Genomic DNA, 27,933 nt, shown 5'->3' with positions numbered 1-27,933 from the left:
CTCAACAGGCTACGTGAGGCCTTTTTGGAAAAACAAAGTCGGGTCAAATTAGTTTTAAACCAAATGGCTTCCTTGTACACGCCAATATATCTTATTGCTTTTCATTTATCCATCACCTTTCACGTAGGAGATTTATTTCCTGCTTTCAGGGTGGACAGAGAGAGGAGGGTCAGAGTGCCCTTTTTCGCACCAGCTGTTTTCTCAAGCAACTTTAATTCAAAATAATCAATATGCCAGTGTGGTACTTCTTGGGGCAGCCTGCTCTGACCCTGACAATAGTAATGTACCAATGCCAGTTTTTATAAAAACACCCAGGTATCTTAATGTTAACGGGGGGGGGGGGGGGCTGACACACTGAGAGTTCTAAATTATTTTTGCAACTTTTCTGTAAATCTAAAATTAATTCCAAAATAAAAAATTTATATAAAAAAGCAAAACTCAACTACAAATTGTAGTAGCTTGACAAAATCTTGGCTGATGGGGTACATAAGCAGAATCCTTGCTTTATCACTTCTTAGCTTCTTGACTTTGGCAAAGCTAACCCCACCGTGTATAGGTTTCCTCAGTGGTAAGATGGGGCAACGAAATTGATTCCTTTATAAGTGCTTACCAGTGCTTAGCATGCATTAAAACACATACTAAATGTTAGTTATTATCATTGTGACTATAATAATTATTAAAAAGACAGTGATTCATAACATGGATATGGGGAAGCATAATGTAGACAGGGAGTGTAACATTACCGTTAAGGAGGACTTGGTGTGAAAACACAAAGACCCTGGGGCAGGGATCGTCACAGCATTGAGTTTATTTATTTTTTATTTTTATTTTTTTAATTTTATTTATTTTTATTTTTTTAATTTTATTTATTTATTTTTCCCCCAAAGCCCCAGCAGATAGTTGTATGTCATAGCTGAACATCCCTCTAGTTGCTGTATGTGGGATGCGGCCCCAGCATGGCCGGAGAAGCGGTGAGTCAGTGCGCGCCCAGGATCCGAACCCAGGCCGCCAGCAGCGGAGCACGCCCACTTAACCGCTAAGCCACGGGGCTGGCTCACAGCGTTGAGTTTAGAACGGACAGCTCCGCCCCTTCCTCGAGCTCTGGTCCCGCCCCTCCCTTGCGCTCAGCTCCGCCCCTTTCCTCCTCAGGCTCCGCCTTTGCCCATCGGAAGGCGGGGCTTGACGCCCACTCTGGGAGGGAGGGGCTCAAGGAGGAACCTCTGCGGGGCGGAGTCTGGAGAGATCTACCCAATCCCAGGCCTTGAAACCTCAGATCCCGGCAGGGCGAAGCGATCCTGGAAGTGGCGGCGCTCAGCTTTGCATAGCAATACATAGCTTTGCGTAACCAGTGCAGGCAGGCTTTTAAAGGCGCCGCCGACGCCAGAGACCTTGTAGTTCGCCGCGAGTGGACCAACCGTTTGCGATGAGATCCTTGATGCAGGCGCCGTTCCTGATCGCCCTCGGCTTGCTTCTCGCCGGCCCTGCGGCTCCTGTAAGCATCCTCCCAGACCGGGTGAGCTCCCGCTCCTTTAAGAGGCTGCTTCCAGCATCCTGGCCCAGCTAGGGGTGTGCAGAGTCCGGGTGGGTTATGAGGGTGACTCCGGTCTCTAGAACTCCTTTTCTGCAGCAGAGCCTCCCCAAATCACTAACTATGGGACTCTGAGTGGGTCGTTTTCTCTATGAGGGTGGGCTATAAGGCCTTGCTGTGCTCCTGACTTTTTTGGAAGTGTTAATTTCACTCTCGTCTGTACTCTCCTGCCCTTTTTCCAAATGCCTGAGTGAAATTTTGCTGAACTGCAAGACTAAGGCACAGCTCCCAGGCCCAAAGACTCAGCCCTGTTTACCTGCCCTCCTTTCCACCCCATGAAAAGGCCTGGCACCCATCCCTTCCCTTTCTGTACTGCTCTGCTTGTCCTGATGGGTGGGTGGGTTTGAGAGGCCCTCTAGGCCAGAAGGTCCAGACTTACTCTTCTGGTGACAAAGATCCAGCCCTGCTCTTGGTTGTAAGCCACGAAGATGCTCCAGCCTCCAGGCTTCCCCCTTCACTTCTCACTCACCTCGTGCTCCAGGCCCTTGGGAAAGGGAAGTTCTGTCATTCTGAGACCTAGAGAAGCCTAGTTCCATTGCCTCTTTGCTGCAGAGATGTGGGCAAGACAATATCTCGGGCAGCCGTCAAAGAGACAGGCCCAGCCTAGATCCCTTCCCTCCAACCACCTGGGAAACATTTGTCTGAGAACATGGAATAGTGTGGTGTAGGGGAAAGTGAGATAGAACTGAGAGCTGGGAGGCTTGGCCTCTGATGCCTTCTCTGTCTCTAATCCATGGGCATGGCATTTGGGCTCCTTGAGCCTTGGTCTCCTCATCTGTAAAATGGGTGTGATGAGGCCAACCTGCCTTTCTCAGATGATTGTGGGTGAAGGGAAATGCTTGCATGGATGGAAAAGCTCTAAGATCTTAAATAAAGTGATGTAAGCTAGTGGGCTCAGCCCCACCCTGCCCCAGGGGCAAGCAGTCTATTTTGCCTGTTGAATGAAGAAGCAAGGACCTCTTGGCCTTCTTTGCCCAGAGGGTTACAGTTTGTCCCTGAGTGTAGGTTGAGAATGTTTCTCTTGGCTCCAGGTCTGACCGCTATAAGGTGGGGTCCGGCTAAGGCTTGAGTTTGCCCTACATTCCCGTTCTCCTATATGTCGGCTATGGGTGCTGTCCCAGACCAGAGGGTCTTAAGATCTGCAGTTTTGGAGAGATCTTGAGACATCATAGAGTTCACCCACCTCACTCAGACCCACAGAGGACAGGGGACTCGCCCAAGATTACACAAGTGGCTCTTTTGATCCTTATCTGCTATCATCCACATCTCTGGGCTCATGTGATTCAGAGCCCTGACCTCGAGGCCATGGGCCAGATGAAGGCTGTGGGGGGATAGTGAGCGTTTGAGCGTCTGGTAAACCTGAGTTCCAGTTCCTTTTCTACTGTTAACCAGTCTCATGATGCTGGGTTAACTGGTCTCGTGATGCTGGGCTGTGTTGAGCGTTAGAAAACAGGGGAGAATGTCTAGCCCTGCGCTGGGCATACAGTAGGTGCTTAATAGACTCTGTGATACTGTAAAATGATTGCCATTTATTGCGCACATACTACGTGCTTTGTGTTCAGCCATGTGCTTTTTCTCCTAATAAACTTTTTTGGGGGAATAATTTTAGATTTACAGAAAAGTTGCAAAGATAGTACGGGGTTCCCCTATACTCCTCACCCAGTTTCCTCTGGTGTTAACACCTTATATCACCATGGAACATATGTCAAAACTGAGAAACCAGCCTTGACACATGACCAGTAACTACACATTAGACTTTATTTGGGTTTTACCAGTTTTCCTATGAATGTCCTCTTTCTGTTTCAGGATCCAGGATACCATGTTGCATTTGTTATCATGTCTTCCCAGTCTGCTCTGGTCTCTGACAGTTTCTCAGTCTTGTGTTTTCACTGGTCTGACAGTCTGGAGGAGTTGTGACCTGTGCTTTCTGTGTACAAACTTCTCACTCTCCCAGTAGCCCTGTGAGAGGATATAATTATGCCCATTTAATAGATGAGGAAATTGAACCTCCAGAGAGGTTAACTTACCCATGATTTCAGCTAGTGAGAGTGGCTGAGGTATGATTTTAACCCGACTCTGTGATAAATACTCATATTTCTGCCTCCAGAGCTGTGCCTTTCCTCTCTGCTGTTTGTTGCCTCTTTCCACATGTTGGCCTCTGCTGGGGATGGCAAATATCTGGTGCCAGGCCTGGCCCTTAGTGGGTGTTGCTAATCCGTCATGCCTTTTCTGGGCGAGGCTGGACTCAGCTGCAGAACTCATTGCCACAGAAGCTTCTAGTCAGGAAACCTATATATCGAGAAACTGCCTTGTTATGTCTCCCCCAGGGCCTGGGGGAAGGGGAAGCTTAGAAGAGGGGTGGGAATTCTTCAGCTCTAACAGGACACTCAGGTGACCTGCCCCAACCTGGACTCAGTCCTCAGTGTGAATCACGCTGCCTTAGAATCTGTGAAAGCAGCCCCCGGAAATGGCTAACCTCCTACCTACCCTCCAGCACAACTCCTAACTCCAAACAATCTTTTCATTTGATGGTGGCCTCCCTTCCAGACTTACCCTTCTCCAATCTATTCTCAACCCTAAACCAGAGCATGGCACATACCTGCAATGGAGGTCCATTGCACTTATCGAAAATCCAGCCTCCTGATTATGACCTACGAGGTCCTCTATTAAATGACCCTGCCACTCTCCAACCTAGTCTGGGTCCCTCGTCCACTACATACAGTCCACTGGCCTTCTTGCAGTGCCCAGAGCAGCTAGGCTTCTTCCTACCGAGGGCCTCTGCCCGTGTCCCCTCTGCCTGAACATTCTTTTTCTCTCTACTCCCCATCCTGCAGGAATCCAGCTTGAGTATGACTTTCTCATGACCCTATTTAAGTAAGTTCTCTGTTACTCTCAACACTTCCTTCTGTTCATTTCCTTTGTGGTGCTCAGAAATCATAGTGGGTAATATTTATTCACATTGGACTGTAGGCTCCTCAAGGCAGGGCAGGAACATTTCTAATTGTTTACCACTATTAACACAGCTCTCAGCTCAGGGCCTGTGATCATTGCTCCATAAGTATTTGGGGAATGAATGTGGAAGGAAACATTTATGGGCTGGCACCTACCTTGTGTAAGGGGCTGTGGAGAAGGCGGGGATGAATCAGACCCTGTCCTGCCTTCCTTAGTCATGGCACGACGATTTATTCCAAGGGACAGAAACCCATTCCAAGGAGCTCAAGTAAAGGGAAGTTTACTCCAGGTATACAAGGAATCTCTTGGAACTAATGGCAGGAGGTGGAGGCTGGGATGTCTGATGACTGTCGTTTAGTGAGCCAGCTCATCATGCTTGGGGCCTGGCGTAGTGTTGTGAGCCTTACATACATGCTCTCACCCTCGGAACAGCCCTGAGAGGAAAGTATAAATGCCTCTGCTTAAAAGAAGTGGAAATTGGGCATCCAAGGGGAAACTCGCCTATTGAATCACGTGGTGTGGTGGCTGAACTATGATTTCAAGCCACATCTGCTGACTAAAGCCTTGATTTACTCCATATCCCACTCCAAAGCCTTGCCCTTCACTGCTACCCCGTACTGCCTACTTAGGTAGCCGGGGTTTGGGGGGGATGAGGGGGGAACTCCATCTGTTCTCTTTTCCATTGACCAGCAGAGCCCTTGGTTCTTGTCCCTTCCTGAACTTTGGCTTGGTCATGGATCACAGATCTATGTGTTCTGACCCCATCCCAAGGCTTAAGACCCAATGACAGCGTGAAACCCAAAGTCCTCTGAGTGATTTTTCTCCAATTCAATTCCCAAATTGGAGGCAGAGAGAATCTGTCAGCCTAACTTGGGCTAGGTGTTCCCTTTCGGCCCAGTCGGCTGTGTTGGCCATGGGAGTTGGCTTGTGGGTATAGGACTGGCAAGTTTTCCTTCTAAGATGGGATGTGCATGGTGGGAGTGCCGAAAATCTCTTGCAGGTGGCCTTCAGGGAGCTGGGAAAGGTGTGAGTGGGTGGGCAGAGAGTCTGCATGATGTAGGAAGTGCTAAAGATCGTAGACAAGCAGACAGGGTTCCATGGGAGTGGAGAGTTAGCGGTCATGTGGAGTTGGACAAGATGGTGGAATCAGGAGACCTCTTTGGGGATGTGGAGGACGAAGAGGAGAAGTGGTGCAGCAGAGGAGAGGATGGTGACTCAGCTGGGGACAGGACATGAGCAGTGGGATGGGAGTAAGAAAGCACTGGTTAGGATTGGGGAAGTTCATTCCTTGGGGTTGTTGATCAACAAGTGGCCCACTGGGGATCTTTTCATGTGTGTCCTGTTCCCTCCCTGGGTTAATTGCACACCCATGAGGGTGGGGTTTTGGGTGCTGTAATGTTTCCCACTGTGTTTTGTGTTTCTTATTGTTGCTGGCCCTATATTGGGCATGGGGTGTGACATGAATAAGGCTGCAAAGGTGAATCCTCCAAGAGCTTCCTGCTAGGGAGGGAAGACTGGCTGGAGCGGAGTGGGGAGCATGAGGTGGGAGACCAGAGAAGGTACCTACCAAAGCTGGATGCGGTTAGTCTCCTGTTTTGAAGTTCAAGATCTGTTATATTGTGCTTTATAGCTTATGGCACACTTTTGGGAGATGTGTCTTTTGAGTTTTTTAGTTTAGTCTTGCTTATGAAATGGGTAGGACAAATGTTATCCCAGGTTTACAAATGTGGAGTTGCAGAGGAAGCTCAGAGAGGGGAGGTACCTCACCCACCGTCACTCCATCAGTAGCCCATTCTGTTGATTCTTCTGACCTGTGAGAATTCCTTTTGTCAACTTTTCTTTTCTCTTTTATTCTTGCTGCCTGATTGTCCTTGGCCATCCCAGCTCGGTAGCTTTTCCTGGGATAACTGTGACGAGGGGAAGGACCCTGCCGTGATCAAAAGCCTGACTGTGGAACCTGACCCCATTGCCATTCCTGGGAACGTGACTATCAGTGCTGAGGTGAAGACCACTGTCGCCCTTAATCCTCCTCAGAAGGTGAGCCAGGGGGTGGGTGTGAATGGGGATGTGCTGAAGGGAAGGTGCCATGGGCCGGCTGGCAGGGGCACTGAGGGATGTGTGCTCAGGGAACTGTGAATAATTTAGGAATCCTGGAATCCCAGAGCAGCAAAGGATGCATAGATTCCTAGACTGTCTGGCAGCTCCCGTTGGGTGATTTGGTTTTGGTGTTGCTATTGTTGTTAATTATAAAACAGACACGTCAATTAGCAAGTGATATGTAGTCACTTTAGAAAACGCAAATGGTCAAAAAGTGGGAAAAAATAAAAGAAATCACCCGAAATCTCACTACTTAGTGATAAGGGGTAAGCACTTTTAACATTTTGTAGGCTAGTCTGTGGAACTTTCCCCACACAATCACGTATAACATACATATTAATTTTGAATGGTTATATATGAAAATAAGCAGTGTTCCTTGTAAATGTCCTCCTGCAATCTAACTCCTCACAAGATAGTCATTGTTAGCTATTTGTATATCCTGTCAGAATTTTTTCTACATTTGTAAATATAGATACATTTATAATTATGGGATTCTATGACATGTGCTATTTTTTTTTTTTTTTTTGTGAGGAAGATCAGCCTTGAGCTAACATCCAATGCCAATCCTCCTCTTTTTACTAAGGAAGATTGGTCCTAGGCTAACATCCGTACCCATCTTCCTCTTCTTTATATGGGACGCCGCCACAGCATGGCTTGATAAGTGGTGCCGGTGCGCGCCTGGGATCCGAACCTGCGAACCCTGGGCTGCCGAAGTGGAGCACGTGCACTTAACCGCTGCGCCACTGGGCCGGCCCTGACATGTGCTATTAAACTCACATTTCTTTTCCCGTCATACTATATGTTCCATACCTCTTTCTAGGGCATTTGGCAGAGATCTGCCTAATCATTTTTAATGGCCAAAATATTCTGTTGTGGATCTGTCATAATTTACATAACAAATCTATTGTTGGACATTTAGTTTGTTTTCAGAGTACGAATTTTGTTTGGTTTTGTTTGTTTTTTGGCTTTTGTAAACACCTTTGCAGAAATTATCCTTGTAATGCATCTTTTTATACTTTTCTGGTTTTCTAGACACAGACTTATTAGGCCTTTGACACATATTTCCAAAGTGCCTCCGAATGTTTGAACCCATTTATCCTCTAACCAGCAATGACAGGTTTGCCTTTTTCCACACATTTGTTGGTACTGAGCATTTTTCTAAAAATCTTTTCCAAGCTTTTATGTCATCCCTAATGAGGTTAAATGCCCTTTCTTAGACTTCTTTGCCTTTTGTATTTACCTTGGGAATAACCAGTTTGTTCATGTCTATGGCCTATTCTGGGCGTGGATATTCCATATTTTCTCACAGAACAGTAAAGGCTTTTTATATATCCATCACAACACCATATATTATAGTCCTTTTCTCACTATTCTGAATTGCTACCTTTATACCATATTCTTCTATGCCGTTTAGCCTGTCCTGGTGCCCATCTATTCTGACACCAGTTTTGCTTTGATTCTTTAGAAGCTCTCTGACTTGGAATCTATGTCCCTGTAACTACTCTTTGACCTGGCTTAATCATGATCCCTACCTCATAGGTTTCTCTGGAGCAATTACTGAGTTAACAAGGCGGAGAGTGAGTACTTTGCCCAGGGCCTGGCACACAAGACCTGCTCTGTACATGTCAGCTCGTGTCCTGTGGTCCCTTTGACCCAGACAGCAGTCCTGTGTGTGTGCACAGCTCTCAGGCCCTGCTCTCCTCTGCCTCTCCTCCCAAGTCCTCTCCAGGCTAGGCCATGCATTTTCTTGAGCTGTTCTTCAAGTGATAATTGACTGGGGTCACACACATGCCATGTCCGTGCTCCCGCTGCCGAGTCTGGAGAGGAGGGCTCTTTGGCAGGCCGGCCACCGCGCTTGCTCTCCTGCCACTGCCACGCAGACTGCTGGCATTGCCAAGCACGCCGATGCTGTGCAGCTGGCTTGGAAGGAAAAGCTGGCAAACTCCTTCTTGTGCCCCCAGCCTGCTTTCCCTGCCATCTTCACCTTAAGATGGACCCCTCCCCACCCCCTTTTCTATTTCTTTATTACCTGTCATAAATTTGGGCTATTGTGCTTTGTAAAAATTGCCCTCAGATCCCCCTACATTTCTGATATGTATGTATTTACTATCTTTATCTTCCTTTATCTTTTTAGGGTATGTGCATATTAGCTATTAAGTGAAAGCCTCTTACCACTTGTTTAGGAGGAAAGATGATTAGCCTCATTTTACAGGTGAGGGACACTGAGGCTCGGAGAAGGGTGCAACTTGCCCCAGGTCACACAGTTATTAGCACATTCGAGGCTGGTGTCTTTATCTTATGTTTCCTGTTCCTGAGCTCTGACTGGCAGGGAGGTGGACTTAGTGCTCGGTGTGTTTGCAGGCGAGTGCTCCAAACTTTCCCCTTGGCCAGCAAAGACCCGTTTAGCAGAGCTGCCCAGACTCAAGCATGGAGGAGCCTGGAGGGCTCTTGAGGTCAATGGCTTCTACCTCTTGTTACTGAGGCCCAGAGAGGAGAGTGACTGGTCCAGGCCCACACAACCTCTTAGCAGGAGAGCCAGCTCATCCTCTCCTCCTCTGACCTTGCTGAACTGAGGTTTCTTCCATCAAAGTCCCATCTGGGACCCAGATGGATTTAACCCCAGCTGCAATTTTTGGAAGTTGGATGCCCCAGATACCATGAGCCATGGGCAAGATAGGGGCCAGCCGAGGAACTCCCTTGAGAACTCCCTCCTGTGAGCCCTCCCTCAAGTTCCAGCCTCTGGGACCCTGGCTTTCCCACCCTCAGGGATCCTAACTTGCTGATGTATTCGGCATGTACATTTATTTCGGGCTTTTAGACACGTGGCTTTCAGGCCTGGTGGTTTGGCTTTTTTCATTCCCCTTAAATTCGTGTTCCTGCAATGCCCCTGCCTGAGGCCTGTGGCAGAGATATAATGCCCCCTCCCCAGTTGCATTAATGGCCCCCCTTCAAGTCAGTTGCTATCAGTGGGTCTTTACCTAAAGCCTTTGTATGTCTAGCCCTGTGCCAGAGGCCAAGAGAAGAAGTCATTTTTTTTCAACCTGCAAGAAACTCTGACTCTTAGGATGTCAGAACTGGTAGATCTCTTCGAGATCATGAGATCCAAGTACTCCATTGTCGAGGTGGCGGAGCACGGTCCTGAGAGGGGAAAGGACTTGCCCCTGGGCCCCCACAGGTGCAGGGTTCCTCACTCCATTACACATCACTGCCTCTGTCTGTCTTGTTGTCGAGCCAGGTCCCATGACACAGAAGTTTATTTAGGTCGAGCTATGGACTCGCCCAGGTCGAGTCCTGGACTAGAGAGATTGATGGTACCTTGTTACCCAGTCTTGCTCGCTTTCCTGAGCCATATAAGCAATGAGATTGAGAACAAGGACTGAGAAATGAACCATGGTCTGTAATCTCAAATAGTCACCATGGCTGCTGCCTCAGAAGCACCTGTTGTCTTAAGTTCAGTGCACTCCCGCTGAGGACCTCCTATGCTGAGCCTGTCCTGGGCGGGGGTAGGAGTAGAGACAGGGAGACCCAGCTCCTTCTGGTGGAGGCAGCCCCACCGTCCTCCAGCCTGGTGGGAGGAGCTCAGGCAGGACTTGGCCCCACTGGTCCCCTCAGCTGGGTGTTCTTGTTCAGGGCATAACTGGCTCAACCCTTTACATTGGGGTACAGTTGAAACAAGAAGGGGGTATTGGCTAAGGAAGGCGGGAGGAGAGGCAGACTGGTAGGAGGTAATTTGTGGATTTCAGGCAGTATGCTGAGTGTTTTACAGGTGTTGTCTCACTCAATGGGACCTTGTGAGAGAAGTAGGCACTCTCAAATATCCCACTTTTGGAGATGAGGGCGTGGAGACAGAGCAGTAAATCCTCCAAGGGCACTGAAGTAATGTTCCAGCCCAGGCCCTCTGACTCTTCCGAGTCAAAGAGGTTGGAGCAGGCTTGGCAGGGGAGAGGAGGGCTGGGAGGGGCACTGTGTGTGACTTGGGGGTGGGAGATGATGTGTGTGTCAGTAGAGCAGAATGAGGCCAGCGAGGGAAGCAATTTGAGTTTGTCCACTCAGGACCACAGGGTGCACTGACCTCTCCCTTCCTCCTGGGTCTGATCCTGACATCTGGGGCAGTTGGAAGACTGAGTCCACAGCCTGGGGAGCCATCCTGAGTCCAGCAGGCTCTGGGGGACTAAGTTCCCATCCAGGATTTGTCTCTTAGAAACAAAAGCCCCACTCAAGCGAGCCTGGAGGCTGGGATTCATAGAATACTGGAATGTCAGAACTGAAAGGGATCCTAAAAATGTGGTTTCCTGCCATAACACCCATGAAGAATCAGATGATCTAGTGAGCTAACTTCCTCCTGCCCTTTCCTTACAGTTGTCCCTTGATGCCTTTGGGGGGACACGAACACGGTCCTCAGGGATAACTCATTTGGCTCTTCGACAGCTAATGCTTAGTGAATGCTTAGCACCTGCCAGGCGCAACTGGGGCTGTCTGCCTTGAAGTCCTGGCCACTTCTGGATCAGCTCCAACCTCCAGAACAGGAGCAGAATCGTGACAGCATGGAGGTGTGAAGCATATATAGGTCTTCTCATCCAGCTTCTCTCTGGGTGCAGGGGTCCTTCTGTAGTTCCCCCAACTGGGTCCCGGTAGTCCCCCACTTCTCAGGGTAGTTCCATCTGTGTTAACCTAGCTGTGATGTTAAGAAGATCATCCTTATACCAATCCCAAAGTGATGTCCCTATAAATTCCTATTTTGAATTCTGTCTTCTGTGGCTCTATAGAGAAAATATGGTCTAAGAACAGCACATAGGTTTCATCTTGGTAACCAACTCAGCTGGTAGTAGCTGGATGAAGTCCTGTGTAGAAAAGGTTCTGAAGCCAAGATTGGGCTCAGAAGGTAGGCTCTAGGAAGCAATGCCACAGTTAGCTGATTATAGTAGTTAGATGACAAGTGCATTCCAACTCAAGTGTTAGCTTCGCCCCATGTGACTACCTAAAGAATTCTAAGACTGTGTGGTTCAGTGAAGGGGAAAAAATAAATCACATTCGATTATTAATGTCTGCCATGGGCACAGGAAAGGATAATATTGGGGTGTGTACCACAATATTGTCATTTCTAGATCAGAATATCTCCAAGATCTTATCCAACTAAAAATTCTGCGATTAAAATAAAATGCTGAACTTTTACAGAGGCAGAGGAGCTGGTATGTTTGCCTGGAATTTACACTTTTTCAAATTCTTTCTCACCAGGTGGAAATAACTCTGGAGAAGGAAGTGGCTGGCGTGTGGATCAAAATTCCATGTGTGGAACAAATTGGTAGCTGTACCTTTGACAATGCCTGTGATATACTTGACACTTTGATTCCCCCTGGGCAGCCCTGCCCAGAGCCCCTGCACACCTACGGGCTTCCCTGCCACTGTCCCTTCAAAGAAGTAAGTACTTAGTGAGGGAAGTACTTAGTCCAGCATTGTCCCTGTGGCTGGAGTAAAGATGTGGGGTTAGGAGAGAAGGTCCTTGCATTCTCTTCCTCCAGATGTGAATGTCTGTGGATGTAAATTGGAGTCATCTATCCTGAATCGCTTATCTTTTGGGGGCCTCAGTTTATCCATCTGTGAAATGGGAGACTTGAACTTTGATGTGACCTCCAGTGCCCTCTAGCTGTAACATTCCATGATCTAAGGTGCTAGGGCCATCTCTAATCTCGGGTGGCTCTTAGGAGAATGGGAGGAGGGGCAGTTCATGCCTGTAGGCCTAGAGGTGGCTCCAAGAGAGAGTCCCATCAGAAGGCTCCCACTGACCTGTGATCCACTGGCTTTCCCACAGGGCACCTACTCACTGCCCAAGAGTACCTTCCCCCTGCCCCACCTGGAGCTGCCCAGCTGGCTCAGCAGGGGGAACTACCGCCTCCAGAGCATCCTGAGCACCGGCGGGGCTCGTCTGGGCTGTATCAAGATCTCCGCCTCTGTGAAGGGTGAATAATGTGGCACCAGCCACAGCAGAATGAAGGAATATGAGGAAGTTGTCACTCTTCCCCTGTCTTGCATTTGCCAAGGCCAAATTCTGACTCTCTATCCCCCTTTCTACAATGATGCCATTCCCCTCACTGAAAGCCTTGTCCCACCTACATTGTAGGTGTGGGCAGGCAGCCCTAACCTCACGGAGGATGAGCTTGGTGGTTCTTGATAGCCCAGGACGTCTCCTGGGCTGGCCATGGCATTTCCTCCTCCTTCCTAGGGCTCTCTCCCTAAGAGCTTAACTCATTTTCTAAACAGTCAAGGAATGGGACCAGCACGTTTTGTGACCCCAAGTTCAGACTGACCCAATTTTGGCCTCTTGAAGTACCTTTATGGTTTTCTCATTAAAATTTTGTCACTGAAAAGTAGAGAGAGTATTAACAGTTTTCATTTTACTCCATCCCCTCTTACAATGAAGAGGCTGAAGTAGTTGATCTCAGTCTATTCCTCCATTAATGTCTATGATTAAATTAGTATTCTTTTCTAGATTTTTCCCAATTAACAGTGGGGCATAGTGTATCGTGGAGAGGCAAGATGTGTGGTGGGGAGCTTCATTGGGAGAGATATTTAAGGATGCTCTGTGTGTTTAAGATACTACAAACTCAGGTGCCTGCAGGGCCAAGCATGAGACATAAATGAGTGACGAGGACCACAAGGAACCTGTTGCTTCCAGGCATGTCTTTCAGATAATAGCACATATGCATTGATAGAAGGCAACTGATGCCCAATCTCGAGTTGGGGGTGTAATTAGGAATGGTGGGGATGGGGGTGTGTTGGAAAGGGCATGTCCAGTCTGTAGGGGCAGCTCCTGTCCAGATAGAGCCAGTTAGTGGGACATGAGAATGTGTAGGCCCAGTTTGCCAAATATTCTCAGTTTTTTTCCCTAGAGAACTGAGAAATCCAGACTTTTATATGAAATCTTACAATTTTTAAATATTGGCGACTAATTATTTTTTGAAACATTGTGCAGGCCAAACGGGCCAGACTTGTCAGTGGGGATATCTGGCTCTTGGGTGGCCAGTCTGTGACCTCTGATGTAAGAATATGCATGCCTTGTCCTTTCAGTCTCAAGACAACCCCTGCGGCACCCTTTTCTCCCTCTATAGGGCCAAATCCGTTGGGTCTGACCCAAGGAGAAGGCTCTTCCAGGGCTGGGGGGGTAGAGATGTGAGAGCTGTCAGTTACAGGGATCACGAGGCTGCCTGCCCTGGCCTTGGAGCACTGACAGGCTGACTGGGGCAAATGCTGAAGACTTGAACCCACCAGCACCTGCTCTGTGGAGCAAGAGCCAATGAAGAGAGGTGGACTCATGTCACATGCCTGGGTTTTTCCACCGTCCCGTCCTCCCGTGACAACTTACTGACCCACAGACCAGCCCCAGGTTCTGGGCTCATTTGAAGCCTGGAATGCCAATAAATCTTTTTAATTTGCTGAGAATTCCTCCTTTGTCTTGGCTGCGTATTTTTCCGTTGATCACATCTCGGGATTTCAGGAGCTTGTTTGCAGTGGGCGGTTACTGTTGGAAGAGTTTGTTGCAGCGGTAAAGGCGAGCCGAGGCGGCTTCAGGGACTCTGGTCTCTGTCTCATGAGCCGCTTGTTACCTGCTTCATTCTGCCTCATCACCTTCCAGCTTCCTTGGTTTGCTCTTGTGCTTTCCCATCGCGGTGGACCTCTCCAGCCTTTTCTCCCTCCAATGGATCTTTCAGCCTTATTTTCACAGTCATTTTTTAGTTCATATCCTTGAATGGAGTCTTATTAGCTCAATCTTTTTCTGCCATGCCATGCTCTTGGTCAAATGCTCCTCCAGGTCTCAGAGGGGTGGGGAGGGGGTTTAGTAGGGGTGGGGGGGAAATCTCAAATCACAGGGCAAAGTGGACTTTTTTTTTGGTGAGGAAGATTCACCCTGAGCTAACATCTGTTGCCAATCTTCCTCTTTTTTTGCTTAAGGAAGATTAGCCCTGAGCTAACATCTGTGCCATTCTTCCTCTACTTTGTATGTGGGTTGCTGCCTCAGCATGGCTGACGAGTGGTAGGTCTGCACCCGGGATTCCAAACCCATGAACCCCGGCCGCCAGAGTGGAGCACACTGAACTTAACCACTATGCCCCAGGGCCAGCCCCTAAAGTGGACTTATTTTTTTTTTTTTATTTAAAAAAAATTTTTAAACATAATAGTTTATAACATTGGGAGATTCGTGTTGTACATTATTATTTGTCAGTCACCATATAAATGCGCCCCTTCACCCCTTGTGCCCACCCCCCAACTCCCTTCCCCCTGGTAACCACCAAACTGTTCTCTCTGTCTGTGTGTTAGTTTATCTTCCACATGTGAGCAAGGTCATACAGTGTTTGGCTTTCTCTGTCTGGCTTATTTCACTTAACATAATACCCTCCAGGTCCATCCATGTTGTTGCAAATGGTACGATTTTGTCTTTTTTTATGGCTGAATAGTATTCCATTGTATATATATACCACATCTTCCTGAAGTGGACTTTTTAATAAATGATGCTGAGCCAACTGGAAAGCCATTTGGAAAAAGTTGAGATTAGATCCATACATAATACCATATGCAAGAATAAATTCCAAATGAATCCAGGGTTTAAATGTAAAAAAATGAAATCATACAAATGCTAAGAGAATACATGGTGAAAAATCTAGAGGCAATAAAAGATTGATAAATTTGACAACATAAAAATAAAAAAATTGCTTGGCAAGAAACACCAAAAAGTCAAAAGACTGGAAGAAAATATTTGCAGCATATATTGTAGACAAAGGGTTAATATTCCTAGCATATAAGGAATTAAAAATTTAAGGGACAAAGGACCAAAAACCTGATAGAAAAATTGGGAAAAGACGTGAACAGACGACTCTCTCTTTCTCTCTCTCACACACACACACACACACACACACATACTCAAGATATAAAATTGGCCCTTAAACATGGAAAAGTCTTACAAACTCACCCATGATTAGGGAAATGTAAATACTGAGATAACATCATCTCTCAGATTACTGAAAAATAAAAGACAACACCACATTCTGCTAGGCAAGGCTGTAGGGAAACAGGCACCTGCACCCATAGCTGGTGGGAATGCAAACTGGTACAACCCTTCTGGAAGGGAATTTGTCAGTGCCTAATAAAACTGCAAAAGCACTTACCCTTGGACCCAACCATTCCACTTCTGGGAATTTCCTCTGAAGATATGCCTCCAACAATACAAAAATACATATGCACAAGATTATTTATTGCAGCATGGTGATTGCAAATGTTGGAAACAATGTTAACGTCCATATGTAAGAGTGACTGAATAAACCATGGTATATTTGCATGATGGAGTACTATTTAGCTGTAAAAAGAAATGAAGAAGATCTCTGAATCAATATAGTTATTTCTGGGATATATTGTTAAAGGAAAAAAATGTAAGGTGCTACTTTTCATTAAAGAAAGAAGGAGGTGTTGGGGTTCAGGGCAGACCTCCCCAGAATGTGCCACTTTGGCATGTGAATTATTTCGAGCTGAAGAAAATCAAGGCCCAACAGACTCAAGAAGAGCTTTTGACGTCCCCTTTAACTGCCTAAAAGAATTTAGATGGAGGTCTGTACCAGGAAGAGAGCTATTATCAGAGATAAGTTTTTGTATCAGAAAGACATATCTACGTGGCATGGCAAACATTTGTTTACCAAACATTTGCTGTTGCCATCTTCCTATGAATTGTCTTCCTCCCCTTTGAAGTCCCAGACTCCTACCTGCTTCTTCTTAGCTTAGAATGGCATATAAGCCTCAATTGCCTGACTGTCAGGGATACTCATATCTTTGGGGATCCTGTACATTCAAAATTAAATTTGTTTTTTTCCCCCTCCTATTAGTCTGTCTTATGTCAATTTAATTATTAGACCAACCAAAGAACCTAGAAGGGAAGAAGGGAAAAGCTTTCCTCGCCTACAAGGGGGTATAAGAAAACATACATATGTCTACTCGTTTGCACAAAATAAGGAAAGATGAACCAGAAACTAATGAGATCAATTATTTACAGAGGTTAGGTGGGAATATAGTAAAAAGAAGGGAGAAATGATAACAGGGTGTAAAGAATGAAGGGGTGGAACACCCAAAACATGATTAAAATCAATCAGAAAATGAGGAGAATTCAATATGGAATACAAATAGTAACAAGTAAACTAACTGTATTTCAAATGAGTAATACAACCACACTGAAGGGGGAGGGAAAAAAATAACTTAAGTTGCAGTACTTTGTTGGGATACTACAAAGCTAAAGAGAAAAGGAACTACACACCAAGACTGTACTCTAGTCAATTTGTTTTTTTCACAGGAGTAAGGATTAGCAATTCTGGAAATATTTTATGTGTATATGAGGATTGAGAAAATAAGTAAATATGTTGTGGATAATGAAAATATGGGGGCATATTCAAAGGACACAGAGACCAACTTGAAGCAGCTCTCAATGGCGAAATCTTAGACAATTTGAGTAACAAAATAAATAACGACAGTAATGGGTTATAATTTATTGAATAAGAATAAGTACCTATGAGTCCATACACAATAAAATCCCAATGAAATGGCAGAATGCTAGAAATAGAAAAGAAATTGTCATTAGGCAAACAATATAGTAGTAATAATTATTGCAGAGAAGAATCATTTATGGATGCTAAAATTATTGGATAAAAGTATGATAAGAAAGAGGATTTTGCATGGTCTCAAGATATCTTCTCACAAGATACTAATTACAAAGGGGAAAATAGTCGCTTTATAGTGGAGAAACCTGGCGGACACCACCGTAACCAAGTGATCAAAGTTAACATCACCAGTAATAAGACATATTGGCATTGTGTACCTCTTGATATGATGCACTGATAAAGGCACAATGTCACTTCTGTGGTATTGTCAAAGATGTACAGTCTCAATTTAATCATGAGAATAGATCAGACAAACTTGAAATAGCACATAACCAGCGCATTGACTAGCTTAAACTAATTTTGCTTCCTTAAAACAAATTGTTGATCAGTCAAACGTTGCTCAAAAACAGACAGCACTGCACACGTGCCAGGTGGAAACCCATAGTCCCAGGATGACCCCGGAGCCAAGACTCTTCAGAAATGTTGCCATCTGAGCCCTTTATGAAGCAAGAAGTCCTTCAATGAGGAAAATCCAGCTTCCGGCAGCCCAAGAAGCTTGATTACCATATAGGGACTGATTTGAGGCTAGTCAATCAGCTTACATGGGCCCAGCTGTAGCTTAGTAGCTCCTAACTCCTTAAATTTTGCCCCAAACCCTGGACTGGGGAGACAGATTTGAGAGCCTTGCCTCCTATCACCTTGCCAGTTGACCTCGCAATAAAGCCTTTTTTTTCCTCAAAAGCTGGTACCATAAATTTGGCTATTTATGCACATAGGACAGTGGGCCTTCTTGCTCACCAACAATTTCTGGCAACCACAAAGGGACACAGGTCCTGTGATTGCCTGCCTGAGGCTCTGTAGCCCTTGGTGGGGTTTGGGGTCTCTTTGCTGACCCTAAGCGACCTCCTAGACAATTTTGTCTAGAGACTCGGCTGATTGGATTCCTGTTTCTCACCACAGTGCTCCAGGCCCCTTGGTGCTTTGCTAAACTTTTGTGAAAAGAAACTGCTTCTGGATCAAGATGTCTCTGGGCTCTGGGTGAGTAACTTTAAGAAAGCGACTGTCCTTTACCTTGTCTCTCTGGTTTGATCCCCTGGAAATATAAATTTGACTTGTATTCTGGGGAATCCCGTGGGTTGGGTTCTGATTCTTGGGCCTGATCGCTCAAGGTAAATAGTGACAGGATAAAACGTTCACTTGTGAGTTATTCCTGGTAATCTGGTTCTGAGTACTCCTGGTAGTCTGGCTAGCATTCTGATCTGTCATGTGTAGAATTGTATTGTGTATTGTTGTATATTAATGTTGTTTGTCTAAACTGAATTGGACATTTGGGGACTGAGGTTCTCGGTGATCATAACAAACTCCCTTTAGAAGTTAACTCTCACACCCAAGACACCACCCCCAGAAAGACCCTGTTTGTTGCGGCCACCTTGAAACAGTCGTCTAAAATAGAAAGTGTAAATGGTATATTTTCTTTTCTAATATGGCCTGGCCTCAATACTCACTGGGGTCAGGTGAGGTGTGGCCTGAGGATGGGTCTTTGAACAATAATACCATCTTGCAATTAGACCTACTCTGTAAAAGGAAAGAAAAAAACGGCTATAGAAATGCCCTTGCCGAAAATCTAGCATCTTGAGTGTCTTCTCCACAAATATTAGTAGAAAAGCTTAAAACAAAAACTAAATTTAGAACAATGGCCATTTCAAAATTCAAACTTCAAATTAAATAAGATCATCTAAGAAGCACACTAAAAGCAAGGGCCATAGTTGAACTTCTTAAACCCAGGGAGGATCCTCAAAATATTTTGTAAATGGATTATGTCTTAAGATTAGTGAATAGATAAAAAGGCAGAAAATAAGATGAAAGGCCACCATCTGACTGACTTGTGATCATAGCTGATATTCGGAGCCAGATAGGAATTTTTTTAGGCCTCTCCCATAGGCTTAAGTAAAACTATGTACCCAGAGAGAAAGAAGCAATTAAAAAAAAAAAATGTCCCTGGAAGGGTGGGTCAACCCCTATATCATTCAGGCTGTAATCCAGTTCTTTGGGGAACTGGAAACACCTGTCTTTGTCTTGCAAATCTCTGCAGGGCCAGAGGTGTGGCTCTACGAAGTGGTTGAAAGTTCACCTGTCCTTTTGCCAATTCCAAAACTTCCCCTATTCCTCTCAAAATGGTTCTAGATATTGGGATGTTGGAAACTGATAAGCAAATATGCCCCAGAAACTCCATCTTGGAGAAAACTTGGATACTTTCTCTGTGCATTTGTAATGTAGATTTTCTACTCCCATCTTCTCTAGGACCTAAGAGCCATTCTTGGAAATGCAAATGCTTCTCATCAGAAAAAAAGCTTTAGCCATTTGAGCAGGTAAACTTAACTTTTCCAACTGCCAAAACAAAATTTGGATTCAATTATTCTTTCATAACTAGTGAGCCTTGTATTACTGTATATGGTTCATGGTAGTAATTTTAAAACAATGGCTGTGGAGTCTCTGTGTATATGTGTCTATATATGTTATGTATGTTAATTTTTTTTTACCTCCAGATGATATAATTTCTAAAAGAGCGCTATTTAATTGGCTTAAAGTAAGCACTTATATAAATTATTCCTAAATGTAATAGAAACTAACCCAAATGTTTTTTAAGTTAACATGCTATGAAATAATCTTTGGTAAATAAAAGCTTATTTAAGCATGTTGGTTTGATTGAGATGGGCATATTTTCAGAGTTATTAGTGTTGGATATGATGCAGACATGCAGCCTTTATTCTACGGGAGTTTATTAGTCAAGTAAGCTCACGTTATCTCTTACAAAATCTGTCAGCCAAACCTAATTGTTGGGAGCAAATGATTTAGATGTCAGTGAGATCTTTGGTAACTTGAAATTTTGAAGTTTTGCTAGGTTAAATTAAAGGATGAAAATTCATGGACTAAATATAGGTTTATCTACTTTTGGCTTCTTATTACAGAGAAACTAAAAGATGTTTGGGTCTATTAATAAACATGTCTAGTGTTTTATTAAAAGATTGTACTATGAAGTAACAAGTTTCTAGAAATTATAAAAAGTATTTATAAATTTACCAAGCCACAGAATGCTAATGTAAAAGACAGTTCAGAAGTGCTTATTTCTTAGTTTTCACCAAAAATTAAGGTTTCTAATGACTAAGAATTCTAATAATATATGTAATTAAATCCACTAAAAATTAATAAGGAAAACATCTTTGTATTCAAGGAACGTAAGATGTATGTTTTTAGTAAAAGAAGATGCAAGGAATGGAGATATTTTTGTTTGGTTGTTAAGAAAGATAAATTTGTCCTAAAGTATTAGGAAGGGGGAAGACATGGACCAAATTCTGAACATAAAAAGAAAGCTATAGAAGGTTTGTGGAAGAGGAACCCTGAGGAAAAGTTCTGTGCATGGATTAAAATGAATTTAATTAAGTAAATAAGTTTTAATCTCAAAAGTAAGCTGGTGTAAAATTAGAATTTGGTTTTCTCTCTTAAAAGGATAATTTTCTTGAACTTTTAGTCTGTTCTTCATAAAGAGATTATAAAGGGTTTTTCTTTACCTTTGAGTAAGTCTACCTGAAAGGCAGAAATTCTGTTTTGTTAAAATAATTTCCCATGTTCAAAAAGCTGAGGGCTCTCTATTAAGAAAACTAAGGTTTTTTTAAACTGTTTGACTCAGTATGTTTGCCTTTGACATCTTCTGTTGTCACTTTGGTTAAGTGGATAACTAAGCATTATTTCACAGTGTCCTATGATCAAGTGTTTTAAAACTTTTTGATATTTTTGGTAAACTTCTCCAAAATTCAAATCCTAAGTAAAGACCTGAAAGTAACTTTGAGAATTTCCAACAGACCCCTGGGACTTCTCAAAGAATTTGTTCTCTCTTTCTGTAAAGGGGAAATATTAAATTAATTAGGCTTATTTGATATGTTAAATTACATGGGAAGCATTATCAGATAAGTAATGATATATCTTCTTAGATTATATTGCCTGGGTGAATTTTCTTATAAGTAAGTATTTTAAAAATTGTGTAACATTCCTAAAATTCTGATCTGTCTTAGTTATCAGTCATAATTCTAGTTATTATCTGAAAATATTATATGGCACAGAAATAACCAAATTTATTCATCAATTGCCATTTTTAAGTCTTTTGTCATTTACAGACAGTTTTACTCTGATGCTTTTGCAAGTATATTTCATCTTCAGAGAGATTCATGGAAAGGACTCTGACACTCTAGAATACAGGTTCTTGATAAACTTTCAGATCATAAAACTGAACTGGGTAAGAAATTACAGAACTATAACGAAGAAATTTGATGGCTTCATAAAACTGCTAATGAAAGATCAAGATCAAGAGTTGATAACATGGGACTGAATGAACTGATAAGGATGACTATAATTTTTATGACTTTTCTGTTTGAAATATTGCTGATTTTTTTAATGTTTTGTTTTTCCAGATTTAAGGATGACTGATAGCAATTTGGTAAATTATACCTTTGTAACAGAGTTGAAATATTCATCTCTTTTTTCCTACCTGATCCCTCCAGAATTTGGAAACTCTTAATGAGTAAGTGTTCTTATTTTCAGGGCAATATAGTTATTTGCATAAGTTCAATAAGAATCTGTTCTCCTTATAACAGGACACAATTGGAAACATTGGTTATATTACCAAGGCTTTGACTGGAATGCCATATTTGAGAGAGATATACATAGATTCAGATTTGACCAGACAGCTTGAAGGAACAAAAGTTGACTTATGGAACAAAGAAAGCCACTTGGAAGTATCAGCCTGGTACCTTGCTTACAGGGTTCCTGGTAACATTACCAGGAGAGTAAAGAAGGTCATTTCCTGGCAGGTGTAAGAACTCAGGATATTTTGGGAAACCTCAAGAAAAGAGAGGAATTCACCCAGATCTATAGATATTGCAGGCGGAGTCTGATGACAAGTCCTGACTTGGCTTTCCTCGCCTTGAGAGGCCTTTAAAATTCAGTCTGATTAACAAGACAGGAAACAACATGTGTTGGAGAGGATGTGGAGAGAAGGGAACTCTCATACACTGCCGGTGGGAGTGCAAACTGGTGCAGCCGCTATGGAAAACAGTATGGAGATTCCTCAAAAAATCAAGGATAGAACTACCATATGATCCAGCTGTTCCACTGCTGGGTATTTATCCAAAGAACTTGAAAACACCAATGCATAAAGATACATGCACCCCTATGTTCATTGCAGCATTATTCACAATAGCCAAGACTTGGAAGCAACCTAAGTGCCCATCAAGGGACGAATGGATAAAGAAGATGTGGTATATATACACAATGGAATACTACTCAGCCATAAGAAACGATGAAATCCAGCCATTTGTGACAACATGGATGGACATTTAGGGCATTATGCAACGTGAAATAAGTCAGAGGGAGAAGGTCAAATACCGTATGATTTCCTTCATTAAGTACTAGATAATAACAACAATAGACAAACACATAGAGACAGAGATTGGATTGGTGGTTACCAGAGGGGAAGGGGGGAGGGAGGAGGGCGAAAGGGATAATTCGGCACATGTGTGTGGTGACGGGTTGTAATTAGTATTTGGGTGGTGAACATGATGTAATCTATGCAGAAATAGAAGTATAATGATGTACACCTGAAATTTATACAATGTTATAAACCAACGTTACTGCAATAAACAAAAAATTAAAAAAAAAAATCAGTCTGAGATTCCTTATGAAAACTTCCAGCAAAGATGACTTAAAAGAGCCTATATGATCAATTGCTATTCTTGCTGTATATGTAAATATTTGGGCCAAGTTTATTGAACTAGACTTATTTTGCAAACCAATCAGTCTTGATTTTGCTGTCTTTAGTAAAATGAGGGTGATTTTAGAAAGAAAAATTTTGTTTCAATAGACACTATAATACACATTCTAGTTCTGTTAATTGTCTGTGAGGTTTTGTTTTCTATCTGTAAACTGGAGTGAGTCCTGGATTCTTCTACTTTCCTGAAATACCTAGCTACAAATCTCCAAACTAATGTTTTCAATTTTTTCCATCTTTTTCATTCAGAATCCTTGAGAACTGAAACCACTCTTTTTCCTGAAGCTCTGCAAACTGAAGCCAGATAACTTGATACAAACTTAAGAGAGATCACCACAGTAGCCCATGTTTAGACAATCTTCATGCCTGTTGCTGTGTAAGCCATTCAAAAATATACCTGAACACCTGATGACATCATCAGAGACATTTCAAACTACAAAAGATGCTTCAACTCTGACATCTAGAAATCTTCTTGACTGGCTGTCCCCTGGGCTCAGAAACTGGTTTATAATTTGCTCCAGCCATTAGCTTTGTTTTTCTTTTGTTTCCATAGAAATGCTTCCCATTAAATACCTGATTGCTTGCTTACAAAATATACACCTAACTTTGGGAGCCCATCTGAATCACTGCCTCCTAAAATGAATTTAACTGAACCGACCTATCATCAGGACTAAGAGACTGGCTCAATGTGATGAAATAATCTATGCCCCTAATCAGTGGGAAGTACCTAGAAGGTCATTGCCCTATTTCCTCAAGATTGAGGAATGGGGACTGGCCCAGTGGCTTAGTGGTTAAGTTCACATCCTCTACTTTGGTGGCCCAGGTTTTGCAGGTTTGGATCCTGCGCTCAGACTGACGCACCGCTTGTCAAGCCATGCTGTGGCGGCGTCCCGTATAAAGTAGAGGAAGATGGGCATGGATGTTAGCTCAGGGCTAATCTTCCTCACAAAAGAAAAAAAAAAGATTGAGGACTGTACAAAGAGGGGAATTGAAACAGCACATAAAACATTGACCAACAGAAGCTAATTTTGCTTCCTTAAAACAGGTTGTTGATTAATCAAACCTTGCTCAGTAACAGAGACAGCACTGCACATGTGCTAGGCAGAAACCTATTGCCCCAGGATGACCCTGCAACCAAGAATCTTCAGAAATGTTGCCACCTGAGCCCTTTACGAAGCAAGAAGTCCTTCAATAAGGAAAATCTGGCTTCCAGCAGCCCAAGTAGCTTGATTACCATACATGGACTGATTCGAGACTAGTCAATCAGCTTACATGGGCACAGCTGTAGCTTAGTAGCCCCTAACTCCTTAAATTTTGCCCCAAACCCTGGATTGGGGAGACAGATTTGAGAGCCTTGCCTCCTATCTCCTTGCCAGTTGACCTTGCAGTAAAGCCTTTTCTTCCCTCAAAAACCGGTGCCATAATTTTGGCTTTTTACGCGCATTGGGCAACAGGCCTTCTTGCTCGGTAGCAAACTCAAATTGAGAGACATTACAAAATAACTGGCCAGTACTCTTCAAAAGTACCAGGATCATCAACAATAAGACAAGACTGAGGAACAGTCACGGATTGGAAGAGAATAAAAAATATGACAACTAAATGCATTGTGAGATGTTGGATTGAATGCTGGATTAGAAAATAACCAGAAATAGGATTTTACCAATGTTAATTACTTGGTTTTGATAATTGTACTATGGTCATGTAAGATGTTGTTAAAAAGAAACAACAGGCCCAAAATTGTTCTGCTAAGCCCAAGTCACCAAACCATGATTTAATACCTAACCTAATTGCAATTTCACCATTCCTCAGGAATGCAGTCTTAACCGGTCGGCCTGGAATCTCCTGGTCAGCACTAATGAGGTAATATGTCTAATAGACCCTCTTTGTCCCCCAAAGGAAAGTGATCTTGCTCAAAATAATCCTTTTTTTCATATATGCCTTCCTTGTCCCACCTCCTCTCTGCCTTTAAAAACCTTCCCTTGTCTGTAGCTCTTTGGAGCTCTTTTCTATTTGCTAGATGGGATCCTGCCCAATTTATGAATCATTGAATAAAGCCAATTAGATCTTTAAATTTACTCAGTTGAATTTTGTTGTTTTTTAACAATGTTTACATTAGAGAAAGCAAGGTGAGGAGTACATGGGAACTCTCCATATATTTTTTGCCACTTTAAGCCTAAAGATTTTTCAAAATAAAAAGTTATAAAAGTATATTGCTGAAGTTCCCATTTTGAGGGAAAAAATGGATATGAGCTTGCTCTCATGTAACTTTAGTACAGGAAGGGAGATAAACATTTATGCAAGTAAATACCACAACTGTGCTATGTTACACAATAGAAGTGTATCGGGGATTGCAGAATCTGGATCAGTTAGTGAATTCAGAGAGGATTTTCCTGAGGAAGTGATAGCTGAGATCTGAAAATGATCGAAATGAAGTAGGTAAAGAGAAGGGAAAAGAGTTCGAAATGGAGGGAATAGCACATGTGGAAGCCCTGCAGTGAGAGGGAGCTGCTTTTGGGAAACTGGACAAAGGCTGGTGGTTGGGAGGAAAAGATGCTATTGATGCAGGAAGCTGGAGATGTGGGGAGACGCCAGATCACCCAGGGCCATTTGGTTCACGTGTGAGTCTCCCTGACCAGCAAGTTCAACTTCCTTAGTTGGAGGGCCTCTGAAATTGTCTCTTAAGAGAGTCATATCATTGCAATTTCACTTCCAAGTGGTGTTAGCGTGCCAGGTAGAGGTTCTGCCTTTTTGCGGGGTTTTTTTTTTTTTTTTTTGACCTTTAAACTCAGATCAGGGAAATGCTTCAGGGGCTCCTGTGTGGGTTGAGTCAGGCACAGCCTGGGCATTGTTGCTAATAACAACTCTTGTAGACCCTTAGGGAGTTGCCTGTCAGTTTCATTCCCAGGGACACTGTGGCTTATAAACCATTGCACTTACGTCACTTAAGCCCACTTGGTAGCCAACTCTTAATGCCTCAGTTTCACATGGGTGACTTCTGCTGCCCCCCCCCGCCCCATGCAGGGCTTGTGTTCTTTAGCAATCTCAACTCTTTCTTTCAATGGCCTTGTCGAAGATCTGAATTCAGCCTCTCCTTAAACTTATTTTGCATCTCATTCCCTTCTACGCCCCAATCATAGTCCAGCTCAATCAAGTCAAGACAAATCACATTTGTAGAGTACAGAAGTGCAATGGGAAATGGTTCTGAAGGTCTTTGGGGGTCAGGGATCCCCCTACATATTCTGTATCCTCCCAAATATCTCTATTCCAACTACAAAGTCCCAGTTTTTGCCAAAGAAGCATATGGCAGCAGAGAATTCTGCTTACATTGCTGCAACTGGAATGACCAATTGAGTCCTATCAGTGATCTCAGGGTGCTGGCTGCAGTCAGAAAGTGTGTTTTGTACCAGTCACATGGTGGCCTGAGTTTCCTTGTCTGTTAGCTTACCTCCCTAATCTGATTTTACATATTGCCCTACTCTGCATTCAAACCTTAGTGGCAGAGTTGGCTAGCCACCATCTGCAGATTGTTCAATGCTATGAGAAGCAGAAATTCTTGCATTCCTTTTTCCAGAGATTCTTTTGCAACCCAGGGTTTATTAACTTCATGGGGTTTGTGATTGTTCTTGAAATTTCATGCAAAATTTAACATGTATACACATATGTGAATTAGATGGAAAGAGGATCCATAGCTTCCATTAAAATCTCAACAAAGTGTAAGACCTCTCACAAGTCATAAACCCCTGTCTTACCTGCATTTTATTGCTCTATATTCTATAGTAAGGCTTCTATCTATTCCCTGCAGCCTCACCTTCTCCAGGCTCATGGTCTGCATCCCAAAAGAGCAAAGATCGTATTATTGGCTGATAGCTTTCTTTATCTAGTGATAGGATGCTCCCCTTCACCTCCCTCCTTCATAGCTACTTCACCTCTCCTCCAAGAGGCTGCTGCTTGACATCTGACCTTTGGTAAATGAATGATGATGCATTGCAGGATGAGAAATCTGCTAACTCCAGCTGGGATTCCTGTTATTCAAGCCATAGTATCAATCAGCTAATAGAAGGTGAACTTGAAAAGTGATGTTACCTATAAATATTCATTAAACTGTAGATTTATGCTGCCTACTTTCCCATATGGGTCTTAGAGTTCACTATAAAAAGTTTTTTAAAAATGGTGTTTCCATTAGAGTGAAATAAATCATCATTAAATTTTCACCTCACTTGAAATTTTAACATTATTTTTAAAAATGTAACAACACAGGCAAGCAAAAAAAAAAAGCATAAAATTTCACTCATAATTCAACTCACTTGGAGAACATTCCTATAACATTTTTATGTTCTGCATATCCTTCAAAATTGTTTGACTATATGCATATGACTGCTTTTTAAAAAAGAACCAAAATGGAATCATGCTTTACATTCTATTTTTGTGTGTGTGTGTGAGGAAGATCAGCCCTGAGCTAACATCCGATGCCAATCCTCCTCTTTTTGCTGAGGAAGACTGGCCCTGGGCAAACATCTGTGCCCATCTTCCTCTACTTTATATGGGACGCTGCCACAGCATGGCTTGACAAGTGGTGAGTTGGTGCGCGCCCAGGATCCGAACCAGTGAACCCTGGGCTGCCGCAGCGGAGCGCGCGCACTTAACTGCTGCACCACCGGGCTGGCCCATACATTCTATTTTTAATGGTTTTATTGGGGTATAGTTGATATGTAATAAACTGAACATATTTAAAGTGAATAATTTGTTAAGTTTTGAAATATATGCACATACCTAGGAAACCATCCTCAAAATCAAGACAGTTTTACTTCTTCCTTTCCATTCTGAATGCCTTTTATTTCTTTTTC

The 27,933-nt window shown here is 43.5% G+C and overlaps 1 protein-coding gene across 5 annotated transcripts; it reads left to right on the top strand.

The window, feature by feature from the left end:
• Positions 1–1,287: 1,287 nt before the first annotated feature.
• On the top strand, positions 1,288–25,164 carry GM2A (ganglioside GM2 activator). Of its 5 annotated transcripts, XR_015551932.1 has the most exons (7): positions 1,289–1,513; positions 6,425–6,577; positions 11,873–12,055; positions 18,229–18,306; positions 19,570–19,637; positions 21,735–21,844; positions 23,339–25,164. XR_015551932.1 is itself a non-coding variant. In XM_087429531.1 (6 exons), exons 1-6 carry the CDS (start codon positions 1,424–1,426, stop codon positions 21,955–21,957), a joined length of 612 nt encoding a protein of 203 aa, XP_087285657.1. In that variant the 5' UTR covers positions 1,288–1,423; the 3' UTR covers positions 21,958–22,345. The 5 variants fall into 5 exon arrangements, 4 of the variants coding, with proteins under 4 accessions (XP_087285657.1, XP_087285660.1, XP_087285658.1 ...); XM_087429531.1 differs by lacking the exons at positions 21,735–21,844; positions 23,339–25,164 and adding an exon at positions 21,918–22,345 and having other exon boundaries at positions 1,288–1,513; XM_087429534.1 differs by lacking the exon at positions 21,735–21,844.
• The last annotated feature ends 2,769 nt before the right edge of the window (positions 25,165–27,933 follow it).

This window comes from Ceratotherium simum, chromosome 4 (assembly GCF_057802395.1).
Source record: "Ceratotherium simum simum isolate JZ-2026a chromosome 4, ASM5780239v1, whole genome shotgun sequence".
NCBI lineage: Eukaryota > Metazoa > Chordata > Mammalia > Perissodactyla > Rhinocerotidae > Ceratotherium > Ceratotherium simum.
The sequence above is the reverse complement of the archived record's forward strand: the minus strand, read 5'-3'. Positions and strand labels throughout refer to the sequence as shown.